At 35.5% G+C, this 15218-nt stretch overlaps 2 protein-coding genes across 2 annotated transcripts; both read left to right on the top strand.

Moving 5' to 3' along the window:
- The first annotated feature begins 213 nt into the window (after positions 1-213).
- On the top strand, positions 214-1521 carry LOC141631868 (protein FAR1-RELATED SEQUENCE 5-like). Its single transcript, XM_074444485.1, has 3 exons — positions 214-277; positions 697-832; positions 903-1521. The coding sequence occupies exons 1-3, from the start codon at positions 214-216 to the stop codon at positions 1519-1521; spliced, it is 819 nt and encodes a 272-aa protein (XP_074300586.1).
- Positions 1522-1574: 53 nt separating this feature from the next.
- On the top strand, positions 1575-2783 carry LOC141631869 (protein FAR-RED IMPAIRED RESPONSE 1-like). Its single transcript, XM_074444486.1, has one exon. The coding sequence runs from the start codon at positions 1575-1577 to the stop codon at positions 2781-2783; it is 1209 nt and encodes a 402-aa protein (XP_074300587.1).
- The last annotated feature ends 12435 nt before the right edge of the window (positions 2784-15218 follow it).

The following is a 15218-nucleotide window of genomic DNA, read 5'->3' on the forward strand; positions in this document are numbered from 1 at the left end:
AACCAAGTCTCTGTTTAGGGCCATTCGGATAACTAATATTTATAAGTTTTGATATGCGTGCACGATAATATAATTGATGCGTGTCGATTTGATTAAGTATCATCAATATAAACCCTACATGCGTATCTGGTGTTTCATGTGTGATTGTTGAATAATTAAGCCATGAGCTAGTGGATCAATTTCGAGTAATTTTACTGTAGAGTCAGTCTGACAATGGCTAAGTTGGAGTTGATCGATTCGGCCTTATATTATCCTAATTTGAGCATTTATATTATCTGTATGTATTGTACCTTACGGGTGAGCATTTATGTCTGAATGTATATAGTATCCATTAGGATGTGATTCAATACTGTGTTTGCTTCCACGGTATCCCTTTTCTCTATGATTCTGATTTGAGTACCTGATTCGTAATTGGCAATGTGAAAGATTAATGTGCAGTAAATCAGTAAGATGTTGATGTACCCTGGAACATTCCATTCAGTGATGTAGACATTTCAGTAGCATTTGTATCACTCATTAAAGTCATGTACAAATGAATGTAGTTTCACAAATATGACTTATGGTTAATGTTTGATTGACGAAACGTATCTGGTAATATAATTGATACGTGTCCAATTCATTTTTGACGCGTTTCAGATGTTAAGGTTTCCGCTAATCCATGAACTAATAAAACATATGCTATCTCATTTTTTGCAGACTCACCAGTAATCCCTCACAACTCCAAAGAAATGATACCTGTTTGTGCACCTAATTTGAAGCCTACCGTAGGAATGAACTTCGAAAGTCTTAATGAGGGAATGCAATTCTACTATACTTATGCTGCCAAAGCTGGGTTTAAAATGAGGAAGTCAACACAAAGAATTGTAGATGGGGTGGTGACGACTAAATACTTGTGTGTGTAGTAAGGCAGGTGAGAGTAAACCTAGAGGAAAGGTGAAAAAGAGGCAAAAGACTAGAATTTCGTGTAATTCAAAGATTTTTCTCAAGAGGAATGACAAAGGGAAATATGTAGTTGTCGACTTTCACGAAGGTCACACACACCTTTTATCTACCCCAAACACAATAGTACATTTGCCGGAGTCAAGGGAACTAACGCTGATACACAAGACTATGATTTTAGAGAATTCAAAGGTTAATAAAGGGCTCGTACAAAGTTTCAGAATGTTTAAGAAATATGTAAAGGGATACAGAAATGTGGGAGCATCACTAGAAGATTTCAAGAATTTTTGGAGGGATGTGAAACAGTTTATAAAGGGTTACGATGCTCAAATGATGATCGAAAATTTCATGCATAAGAAAGCCATGTGTCACTTTTTCTACTTTGATTTTGACGTTGACGAGAAAGGACGACTTTCTAGAGTTATTTGGGCTGACCCTATATCAATCAAAAATTACAGTCTGTTTGGTGACATGACATCGTTCGACACAACCTTCAACATGAACACATATAAGATGATATTTGCTCCTTTTACGGGGGTTGACAATCACAAAAAATGTGTGACGTTTGCAGGGGGCTTCTAAGAAATGAGTCTGATGACGGTTTTGCATGGCTTTTCGAATCTTTTCTGGCCGCAATGGGTGGGAAGTACCCTAAGTGCATAATTACTGACCAGGATGCCGGCATAAAGGTAGGGGTTAAAAAAGTATTCAAGGACAAAACTCATCATAGGTATTGTATGTGGCACATTATGAAGAAACTACCTGATAAGATCGGCTCTACACTTTATAGGGAAACAAACTTCATGAAAGAGTTATGTGCGTGTGTATGGGCAGAAGACATTGAGCCGGCTGAGTTTGAGGAACGGTGGTGTTCAGTTATATCTTCATACGGGTTAACCGAACATGAATGGTTGTCTTCAATGTTTGACATGAGAGCTTCCTGGATCCCGGCATATTTCAGAAATCTGTTTTTAGGTGGACTAATGAGGACCACATCTAGATCTGAGTCCGAAAATAGCTTTTTCGGAAATTTCATGAATCCAAACTTAACTTTGGTGGAGTTTCTTATGAGATTTGAAAGTGCTATGGACGCTCAAAGGTGGAAACAGTCCAAATTAATTGCCGATTCAAAAAACTCTTTCCCTAGTCTAGAAACACCTCACCCTTTGGAGAAGCACGCTTCTGTGTTTTACACTCCGGTCATATTTTCTGAATTTCAGGTCGAGTGGAACACTGCCTGTTTTACTTGTAGGGTTAAAGTTTTAGGGGGTAATACGTCAGACAACATTCCCATTCATGATCGTGAGAGAAATAAGGTATATTATATTGGATTTATTCCTGATGGAGTGAAGTTAAGCTGCTCATGCAAAAAATTTGAGAGGCATGGTATCTTGTGCCGACATGCTCTCTATGTGTTGAAGGAACAAGGCTTTGAAAAAGTGCCCAACCATTATTTGCTAAGTAGATGGAGCAAATTGGCTCTATGTCAGCCACTTTATGGTAATTTTCCTGAGACTTTGACTGAAGATTGCAGTGCTTTAGAGGTTCATAAAATGAAGCTTGGCAACCTATGGTCTGAATTATTCTCCTGTGTGACAATAGCAGAACAGAAGCCGGAGAATATCGATGAGTTAATGAACCTACTTAAAAGATTCAAGGACAAGATGATCTTAGAAAGTAGCCCGTCTGAATGTAGTAGTGGTGTCACAGGTGAAAAGTCCAGAAACAAAAATAAAGAGCTTGAAATGTTGTTAGGTACAAAGATACTTGATCAAGTTACGGGTTTAAATCCTATACAATCAAAGACTAAGGGGTGCTGGAAACGATGTATCCCAAAAGGATAAAGCTGTGCAAGAACATAAGAAAGCGCCGAGAAAATGTAATGCTTGTGGTGAATTGGGATTCCATGATAGTCGGAACTGCCCCGGGAGAGCATGAAAAGCATGAAGTTCTGATCAGGTAAAAATACTAATTTTGTTAGACCACAGTTGGGAAATATACAATTCTCTCTAATTATGATTAAAAATTTAGCTTTAATTTTGATAGACCGCAGTTGGTGAATTTGGAAGGCTTCGATGCAGGTTTGAGGAAATGAAGGGAAAGCAGATGGATATTGCAGACAAAAAAAGGAGAAATATAAAGAGAACAGTAATCAAGATAAAGGAATGCACACACAGTGAAAATCCGGAGTTTCGCCTTTTTTTTCCATGAATTTACACAAGTCAACATTTTGACTTGTATGGAACAAACATTTGTGTTATAGATTTGTGAACACCATAATTTTGGTACGGCCCAAACCATATTTTTATTTAAAAGGTGTAACTGCGACTCGTATTTGTCAATAACATACTAATGTTTTCAAATGTTTGTATTTTACGTATCAGGAACTATATTTGATGTGTGTCAGGGTTAATATGGCGTACCATCCTGAAATTACCCTGTAAGACCATGATTGAAGACGTGGTGAAATCGACCGTCATACATTGTTGGGGTCTTGTAACAGTTTGGTGACGATACTGTTTGATACGAAGTTGAAATTGTGAAATCCTTAAACTGATGAACAAACAGTTGTTCAAGTGGGAGTAAATATCGTACTTGAGCGTAAAAGTGATTTTGACGTATATGTATATATAATCGATGTGTGTCAGTTATAACATGGCGTAACTAGTAACGTAAATCCTGCATTCCAGTTATAAGCCATCATTCGACAAATGAACCGAGGCCAGAATTACACCTTGTTATCTCCTAACGTATTTAAAACAAAAGCGTCAACCAAGAAACCGGAGTGTGTAACCATACTTGCACATTGCCAACTCCAATTAATATGGATTATCCAAAATGATATCTAGCAAATTGTCATAAAGATCGGTCCACTTGACACAGCTCTTGAACAATTACAGATTACATTTTTCGGTACACCCCTAAACAAAAGATATTACAACACAGCCCTAAGAGGTTTGCACTATCACACATTCCGACAAATTGGGCACACTCCTTGATTGCTTGGTTCCACACTTCTGCCTACCAGGGATCACCTCACTCAAAAGATCTACATAGAAAAAGATGGGACGGCAACATAAGTATATGGTCAGAATAAAAAATAACATCACAGAGCTGTTAATATAGGCGGAAACATAAGTCTATAGACGGAAGAAAACTGATCGTGGGGAAGCAAAATGAATAGATAATACCGTTCGCTGATTTTCTTGCCATCGTAATAAGGTGACCGCAACATCCTTCCTATATGCAGCCATGTTCTGTGTATCATCTTTGATGTTATAAATGATCTCCAACAAATATTAAACACACCAAAAGGTAAAAATAAAATAACAAATAAAAATTTTTTAAGTGGAATAAACCTTGTAATAGTTCGCAGCTTCCCACTTAGACCTGTCACGACCAGCTTCTAACCACTTGAGTACAAAAAGACCGCAATCATGCCTTCACAAGCATACCACAAAAATAGCCAATTAAAATACCGAATGACTAACGTCAGGCAACAAGCAATATAAAAAGATAATGAACTTACAAGTTTGGCTGCTGTGGAACTTTCTGATTTTCAAATTTAGATAGCGGAACACTTAGAAAGTGCTTGTACCCTCGCGAACGGCATAAAATCTGGATGACATTATTAACCTACACCAAGGATAATAAATTTAATCTGAAAAGGTTTAGAGTTAAATAAAAGGAAAATACTAAAAAAAAGAGGTTAAAATATAATAGTGTGTACCACTTCAGCAGCAATCTCCAAATCAGCCTGGGGATCCTTAGTACGTAACAAGTTAAGGACGTAGTTCTTCTTCATTTCCAAGTCACACACACAAAAAAACCAGTGATCCTTTTCGATGATGGGAATAAAAATCTGTATCACAATATAAAAAGACGCATAAGTTGAATTAACGGAAAGCAACCTTCCCGTGCCAGTTTTGATAGCGCTTTAATAACTACATAAATGATTAAATGCGTGCCCCATATTACATGCTGAAGAAAACAGTAGTGGTCTTACAGTTTTTACACCCGTCCCATCCTTTGACATGTATGCAGAGGTTTTAATGTAGTTGCGACCAAGCGTTTTGTCTCGAACTGGGTTAAGATGCTACATTGAACAGTACAACACAGATAATTATTACAAACAAAAGAAAATTGAAAAAAAAAATGAAGAATAAAAAAGAAAAAGAAATTTCCAGATATTGTTTATTGAGGTACAAAAAAAAAGGGGTGCTCACACGTGCGGTTGTTGGAATATACAACAAATCTGGAGAGTGTATAGTCGAATATACCCCAAACATGTCAATTACCTGCATTTGATCCATGAATGTTGTTAGGTGCTGTGTAAAGAGGAAAAGGACAAGTCATTACATAGAAAGTAAGCGTACCATGTCAGCAACCCATTTCCGAGGTCTCAAAGAGGACATGCATTCTTTTGTTAATTGCCCGAAGTTTGTCTGAACTACGACGTCGCTGGAATAAACACAATGTAGTCAGTATGTGGTGATAATAATTACCACAGAGGATATTGAATAATTTCGATAATTCAAAAATGATAGTATAACAAAATTATTACTATGTAGCTGCATCTCCATCTGACGGTGAAAACACATAGTTCAAAAGATGCGAATCAGTGTAGCCGACTTCTTCAACGGCTTGTTTTCTTTAAAAGAAATGGGAAAGAAATATTTAGGTGGTGTAAGGTAAAACATTAACAATTCAAATTTTTTTACGAAAAAAAAGGACTGCTTACCCAGTTTTGATGTTGAGACGCCTTGCAGATATAAACACTTGGTTCGACAGTTCATTCTGAGCGCATGTGAGGATAGCAAAATAGTACTTCAGCTTTTGTCTAGAAAGGACTTTGTCAACTGCAGCTGCTGTCCTGGTCTGCATGGGGAAAGGCAAATGACTATCAGTGTGGTTGATGTATCTACCAAATTGAGTAGCGTGTGGGAAGATTAAAGTACACTTCTTACATTTACGACTTGTGTTTTGAGGGCTTGACGGCAGCCTGCATATGTCTCCATGTAACACATCAGGTAAATATCGTCATCCACATCATCAATCATGTGCATTTTGGGCACAAATTCTTCACATTTATAAAATTGAACTTGCCCGAATCTGGTCGATTTGGTAGTCATTTCATTCCGAATAAAATCCCTCTAAAAGAAATACATCAGGCTAACGTCACAAAAACATGGATGGAATGAAAACTGACAATGAAACTTTGTAAAGTATAAAGGGCAGTAGGAACAAATACTCACCACCGTCCGGACAGGTCCAGTGAACATCATACTTTTAGGTCGCTTTGGGTGGATAACTTCAATCGTTCGGGTCATAAAGTTGACACAGATCAGGAACGGCTCAGGAAGTGTGAATGGAAAGAACATCTGGGTTTGAAAAAAAGATATGGTTACCTTAGTGGAAACAACCAGCCAAAAATTAGACATTATAATAGAAATGAAACGAAAATGAGAGAGACTCACTAATTTCAATTGATCATAATCAGTGCCATCTTCACATATAATTCCCTGCAATTAATACGTGAGAGAATCATTGAGACCCAAAAAGTACAATACAAGCCGATAAAGGGAATAATATGACAACACCAATTCAAGTCAATAATGAAAATAAATATTTACAAATGAGTGCCTTACATTGGGAGTAACAAAAGCGTAAAGACGCAAAGGGGACGAGGCCGCTTTTAACTCCTCTTTCTTGTTTAAAAGATGACCCCATGCATTGATTACATTTGCAGATATCTTTGTGCTTTCGATCAAATACTTTAAATCACATCGTCTTAATTGAAAATGCTGATTTCTGAACAATACATCGCTGAAAAATATGAACACATGTAGATACATTGATTAATGCTATATATACAATTATTGAGGTGATAGTTATGCTAAAAAAAATATATATATAAATATGTATATAAAATATGCAAACATACCTATCATCCAGTCATTCCCGAATTACTAACTCAGAAACATCTTTCTCAGCTTGGCTCAAGTCAGAGAGCATGGATATGTTCCTTACCACAAAATGCGATTTCAATACATTTGGAACAACTATGTCCCTCTTGCTATGAGGTTTGGCCGCTGTTTGGACTGGGAGAGCAGAGATTATCGGACGGATCTGAACTGAAGTAGGTGCTGATGGGGGGGAATTAACAATTGGATCAGGTCGATCGTATGTACCAGCTGAATTGGATTTTTCTTGAGATTCAAAAAGGTTGAGAGTGGGATACTCGGGAGCAACTCGCTGTTTCTTTGGAAGAGGCTTATTAACGGGGTCCTTATTAAATGCATTACTTAACTCAAAAAGGGCTTCTAAGAAGGTTGGGTCATCCCAACACGGATCATCACCCGCACCCCCTGTTATAGATGTCACCCGGGCACCGTGAACTCTCGTGTCTGCCATATTCACCGTATCAGCTGTCACATGAGCACCGTCTGATCCACCAGACACTTTTGACCTTTGGGCAGCACCAGATGCAACATTGAACGCTTCAGTGCGCGCATCATCAGATCTGCCTTTACTATGATCACTATTAGTCCCAACATTTCCATCACCTTTGTTGGGTGGTGTTAAATGAAACCCGCCCAACAAAGAATCTGCCATTGCAGAAAGCTGCCCAACAATTACAGATTGTGGCATTATAATTTTAGCATTGTTGATCGCTTCTGAAAAGTTCTCAAATGCACGAGCAAGAGCTTTTCCTGCCTGGGCCATGTTCTCAATACAAATACTGATACGCGATGGTTCGTCAGTCACATCAGGATGAACTTGCTCAGGCACATTGGCAGCTGGTATGTTGGGTTCCACATACCCTTCCCCAAAACATCCTGGATGCTTCTCCAACCGGGTTTCAATAAAACCAGCACCAAACCGATGAGCCTGCGCCTTTTCTTATGATATACGGAATGAAATCTCCTCCTTGGTCCACGTGCATAATGTTGGAAACACACGTCCAACCTTTCTCGACTTGAAAACCATCCGATCAAGGTAGATGAATATCAGCACCATTATAGGACCTTTGAACGTTTTCGGACGACCCCCGTTTGCTTCACGTAACTTATCAGTCCGCCATTGTCTGACACTATCAATCAAGTTGTTCCGGGTAAAGTCGCACCATTTTAGGGTTGGCATGATTGAGACATCACTAAGGCACTTGAGAATTCTGAGGCTTGGCACATTACCCTTGACCCCCATTAGGAAATAAGACACTATGAAAACGATAAAGTTTCGTTTGAAGTGTTCACCGCCTTTCTGTTGCTCAGCCATCTTAGACAAGATATGGGTAAACTGAATTTTTTCAATACCAGCATATTGGGACTTCCAGTCCTGAAGCAGCTTCATAAACTCTTCGGTCTGCTCATATTTTCCCGCTTGTTCAATCGTAACCTGACCCAAAGGCAGACCTGTGCTGAGATGGACATCTTTATCCCGGATAGGGAGTTGGTTGTTTAAGAGAGAGGACGTAAATGGGTCAAACTCTGACACAAGCCAGTAGGCTAGATTCCCAGGAATCATGTCAGTCTTAAGGCATAATAAACCACCAAAACCCATCTCTCGAATGTCTGAAATTTGCATGTCAGAAAGCCCGCTGTTTATGAACTGAAGAAGGGAGTTAAGACTCATACTAGTTTTTAAAACCGGGAAAGCATCTTTGGAGGAACAACCAGCCTGGTTCGTATCTATGCCAGATGCCGCGTGTTATTTTCTAGATGCCACTTGTTGGTTGCTTGTCCCAGATGCCTCTATTGCCAACTTGGGTGATATGGACCTCTTCATTGTTACCCCTGTTAAGAAAAATGTAACCACACGCATCATTAATGCACCCAACAACCAAATACGTGTACCTATACATATGTAACGATATATTGGCTGGGAGTAATTCTGAAAGACCGAAATAAAAATTATACATACAGTGCATAGTTTAAATAGTTTGTATTTTTGTAATCTATAAGGGGATCAAACAAACGGACCTGCAAAGTGTGAGACAATAGGCACAAAAGCAAACTGTGAATCCTAATAAAGTCATGGTAGTTCACTACCCACAAACAAACAGACGTGCAATCTATATATAAGTACCTAGAACCCGTTAAGATGCGCATAGTGACGGAAGAGTACTTTATAAAACCAGCATATTGTATGCCGGTACGTAACCTTAAACATAGAGCCAATGAATATACATATGCTAAGTCAGCTGGTACAACAGCAAAATAGGGTGATGGTTGATAGTATATTTGAATAATACGTAGCATATAAAAACCTACTGATAGGTAGGTACCTAGTATCTAAATTAGCGTACCTAAATCCCGAAATAACGTATCTAACAAGAGCCCCCCTTAAGTGTTGATAAAACAACAAAACACAAACAATGCCACACGCCAATATAGCACATTAATCAAATAAATGTGCTAGCTGATAGTTTATTTGAAAAATACATGGCGTGTCACGACCGAATGACAAAGATGTACCTAGTAGCTATACAAACGTACCTATATCCCGGAATAACGTACCTATTGACAACAAGGGCCCCTTATTGTTGAGAAACAAAAGAATTCCACCAAAAAATAGGTATGATAACATTTTTTTTTATTGAATGTTTGTTTGTTGAACTCTTGTTCATAATAAGAGACTCAGATTGTTCATGATGATGAGAATCGTAACGACAGTACTGACATAGACAAACGACTGACAGTCAGAGATAACAAACACCATGAACTGATAAGTAAAATTATGCGAAATCGATGAACTAAAAGTTGTAGTGAACGAAAAACAAAAAGCAATCAGTGAAGCAGCAGCCAATACACAACAAAAAGTATAAATAAATCATACAAACTAGACGAATAATGAACTTAATCACGAAAACAGCAACATTGATAACAAAAACTCGCCAAAAACGCAACAAAATTAGTCCTAACAAAATTGAAAACACATGAAATCTAACAACAAATGAACGTCGAAATGGAATGCTGTGAAATAAACATAACACAAACAATGCCACACACCAATATAGCACATTAATCAAATAAATGTAGTAGCTGATAGTTTATTTGAAAAATACATGGCGTATCACGACCGAATGACAAAGATGTACCTAGTAGCTATACAAATGTACCTATATCCCGGAATAACGTACCTATTGACAACAAGGGCCCCTTATTGTTGAGAAACAAAAGAATTCCACCAAAAAATAGGTATGATCACATTTTTTTTTTGATTGAATGTGTGTTTGTTGAACTCTTATTCATAACAAGAGACTCAGATTGATCATGATGTTGAGAATCGTAACGACAGTACTGACATAGATAAACGACTGACAAACAGGGACAACAAACACCATGAACTGATAAGTAAAATTATGCGAAATCGATGAACTAAAAGTTGTAGTGAACGAAAAACAAAAAGCAATCAGTAAAGCAGCAGCCAATACACAACAAAAAGTATAAATAAATCATACAAACTAGACGAATAATGAACTTAATCACGAAAACAACAACATTGATAACAAAAACTCGCCAAAAACGCAACAAAATTAGTCCTAACAAAATAAAAAACACATGAAATCTAACAACGAATGAACGTCGAAATGGAATGCTGTGAAATCAACATAACTAAGGTTACATGCAAGACGATTTGAAACAGTAAAAATCAAATGGATAAAGAAATACAATACCTAGCTGAAGAATATAGCCGACGATGCACCTCAGATCATCGATTTCGATCAGTTTAATTGAAACAGACAAGGAACCTGCAAATCACATGCACAATGAAATCAAAATGTAATCACAAACAAAAACTAAATTAAACAATTAATTAAACGCAAAACAGCAGGAATATTACCTAATCACAACCACACTCGACGATAACACAAATTAAGCTCAACTGGACCTGCATTATTGATTAAAAGCACAAGGAAGTAAAAATACAATAAATAATTAAGCTCAACTACAAAAAAGTCGAAGAAATCGATATAAACAACTGAAAATTATGATGAATTTACACCAAAAAATACTTACGAATTTGAAAGAAATATGACGATTGAAGATGATATAATGATACAGATGCAGACGATTAATCGTTATCCATTATCATCGTCGTTGAATTTCTTCGATTTTAGTTAATTTGACGAGATGATGAATTTGGGGAAAAAATTAGGGTTCTGTTAGTGGAGAGAGAAAGTGGACGGAAAAAAATGAGATGAGAGAGAAAGAATTTTGAATAAATGAAAAAATACGCGAGATATAATCCCGCGTAATAACTGTAACATTGTCTAATTTTAATAACTCTTAATAGTATAGGTCGTTCTCACCGTTTGCACCGAGTGTTCGTTCTCACCCGATCCTAAATCTATATATATATATATATATATATATATGTATATATATATATATGTATATATATATATGTATATATATATATATATATACATATATATATATATATATATATATATAGGCAAGATCCGGTGAGTCCACTTATATATTTGAGTCCATGAGTCCATAAAACAATATCACGCACTATACAACACAATATTACGATTTTTTTTTTGTCGAATTTTTTTTTCGAAATTTTTTTTCGAAATTTTTTTTTTCAATTTTTTTGTTCGAAAAATTTTTTTTTTTCAATTTTTTTTGTTTTCAATTTTTTTTTTCAAAAAATTTTTTTTTTTTTTTTTTTTTTTATGTAAGCTGTGATATTGTTTAGTATAAGGTGTGATATTGTATTACAAAACAATATCACGATTTTTTTTTTCAAAAACTTTTTCTTCAAATTTGTGATATTATTTAGTATAACGTGTGATCTTGTAAAGTTTGTGATATTGTGTAGCATAACGGGTGATATTATATTACAAAATAATATCACGATCTTTTTTTTTTGAGTATAAGCTGTGATATTGTTTAATATAACGTGTGATATTGTATCACAGACTCACAGACTCAAAAAGATAGGATGGACTCATGTGATCCTAATTGTATGTATATATATATATATATATATATATATATATATATATATATATATATATACACATATATATATATACACATATATATATATACACATATATATATATACACATATATATATATACACATATATATATATACACATATATATATATACACATATATATATATACACATATATATATATACACATATATATATATATACACACATATATATATATATATATATATATATATATATATACATATATGTATATGTATATATATACATATACATATATGTATATATATACATATACATATATGTATATATATACACATATGTATATATATACACACACACACACATATGTATATATATACACACACACACACACACACACACACACACACACACACACATATATATATATATATATATATATATATATATATATATATATATATATATATATAAGAAGGATCAAGTGAGTTCACCTTAAGTCATTAAGTCCATAAGTCCCATTTAGAGCCCTTAGATTGTGAGGATGAATGGCTAAGATTACACCAAAAAGCAACTTATAACATTATAATAATATGTAGACTAATTACCTCTCTCCTTAGGCTATTAGACTTACTGTTCATTCTGCATGTATGTTCCTCATCAGTCACTTGCACGTTATTCAACTTCCCTCCACTATCTCATACAACCTCCTCATAATTTCAAAAAACCGTCCTTCCTTATTCCTGTTTTTCATCTCACATTTCTTCATTTCTTTTCTATTCCTTACTGTTCCATTTCTCTTGCTTACCAAATACAACAATTCCATTTCTTTTCTATATTTTATCGCATTCAAACCCTTGTAGTTCCTATCTTTGTTTCTTTACCTCACTTTGAAGGTAATTCACTGATCATCCTTTATTCCTTTCTTTGTTTAATTAAATTTTTTAATTTTGCAAATTATGCTTGAGTCGTAATTGTTATATTGCGTGTTTCAATTTCATTGCGTGTTTCAATTTATGTGATTTTATTGTGTGTTTGAATTTTTAATTAAATTCATAGTGTAAATCTGAATTGATGGGTAGTGTCAATGTATTTGTTAGGGTTTTAATCGAGCCTGTTTTTGGGGATTTTAAATGTAATGTAATTGGGACTGTGAATGTGAGGACAACCCAAGTGTAAATGTGAACCAAAAAAAGTGTAAATGTGCACAAATAGAAAGTGTAAATGTGAGGATAGGAGAAGTGCAAATGTTATCAAATAGAAAGGGTAAATATGACTCAATTGAAAGTGTAAATGTGAAGATATTCAAAGTGTAAATGTGAGGATAGAGTAAGTGTAAACGTGAACACTAAAACTGTAAATCTGACTAAAATGGAACTGTAGATGTGAAGATAATGGGAGTGTAAATGTCAGTTTAGGAGAAGTGTAAATGTGAACAAATAAAGGGTAAATGTGAAGATAATGGAAGTCTAAATGTGAGGATAGGAGAAGTGTAAATGTGATCAAATAAAGTGTAAATCTATCTAAACTGTCAGTGCAAATGTGAAGATAATGGAAGTGTAAATTTGAGGGTAGGAGAATTGTAAATGTGAACAAATAAAGGGTAAATCTGACTAAATTGGAAGTGTAAATGTGAAGATACTGGAAGTGTAAATGTGAGGATAGGAGAAGTGTAAATGTGAACAAATAAAGTGTAAATCTGACTAAAGTGGAAGTGTAAATGTGAAGATACTGGAAGTGTAAATGTGAGTGTAAGAGAAGTGTAAATGTGAACAAATAAAGGGTAAATCTGACTAAATTGGAAGTGTAAATGTGAAGATACTGGAAGTGTAAATGTGAGGATAGAGTAAGTGTAAATGTGAACAAATAAAGGGTAAATCTGACTAAATTGGAAGTGTAAATGTGAAGATACTGGAAGTGTAAATGTGAGGATAGAGTAAGTGTAAATGTGAACAAATAAAGAGTAAATCTGACTGAATTGGAAGTGTAAATGTGAAGATAATGAAAGTGTAAATGTGAGTGTAGGAGAAGTGTAAATGTGAACAAATAAAGGGTAAATGTGAAGATAATGGAAGTGTAAATGTGAGGATAGGAGAAGTGTAAATGTGATCAAATAAAGTGTAAATCTGTCTAAACTATCAGTGCAAATGTGAAGATAATGGAAGTGTAAATGTGAGGGTAGGAGAATTGTAAATGTGAACAAATAAAGGGTAAATCTGACTAAATTGGAAGTGTAAATGTGAAGATACTGGAAGTGTAAATGTGAGGATAGGAGAAGTGTAAATGTGAACAAATAAAGTGTAAATCTGACTAAAGTGGAAGTGTAAATGTGAAGATACTGTAAGTGTAAATGTGAGTGTAGGAGAAGTGTAAATGTGAACAAATAAAGGGTAAATCTGACTAAATTGGAAGTGTAAATGTGAAGATACTGGAAGTGTAAATGTGAGGATAGAGTAAGTGTAAATGTGAACAAATAAAGGGTAAATCTGACTAAATTGGAAGTGTAAATGTGAAGATACTGGAAGTGTGAATGTGAGGATAAAGTAAGTGTAAATGTGAACAAATAAAGGGTAAATCTGACTAAATTGGAAGTGTAAATGTGAAGATAATGAAGTGTAAATGTGAGGATAGAGTAAGTGTAAATGTAAATGTGTAGACTGTTATAGGTTGACTGATATTGTGCATTTCTTATGTACTTTTTGTTCCTGATTCAGATGGTATCTGATGGAGAAGTACCTGGAAGTGAAGAACAACCACAAGTTACCCCTACTGTTTCCGTTAAGTGTCGCCCCAACCGGCTTCACAAGCTTATTGGTAAGCTTAACATTGTCCAACGAGCCGCTGTACAGAGGATTGGATTTGGGGGGCTGCTTCATCTGAAACTCAGAACTTTCCCGCTTTCACATGTTCCTGAATTTCTTGAGGCTTTCAGCGATGGTTCTCATGTTTTCAGGGCGTCGGAGTTGAAGGAGTTTATGGTTACTAAGTATGATGTCTATGACTGTTTTATATTACCTATTGGTGAGAGAGAGATGGAAATATTACCTACCTACTGGACATATGCCTGGTGCTAAAGATGAAAAATATGTGCGCATAAAACAACTGTGGCGCAAAAAGTTCAAAGTGAAATCAAATTCTGATTCTATTCCTTTAGGAGTTGTCTTCAATTATATTAAGTCAGAGCAATTCAAAGATGGAGGTGATGAATTATGCCGCCTGTTTGTGCTTCTTAAGATTTCATCATTCATTGCGCCGACATTGAACAACGACATTGAAATCAAACTTTTGAAAGTGGTTGAAGATGTGAGTGCCATACCGGAG

The sequence above is a fragment of the Silene latifolia genome, chromosome Y, assembly GCF_048544455.1.
Source record: "Silene latifolia isolate original U9 population chromosome Y, ASM4854445v1, whole genome shotgun sequence".
Taxonomy (NCBI): domain Eukaryota; kingdom Viridiplantae; phylum Streptophyta; class Magnoliopsida; order Caryophyllales; family Caryophyllaceae; genus Silene; species Silene latifolia.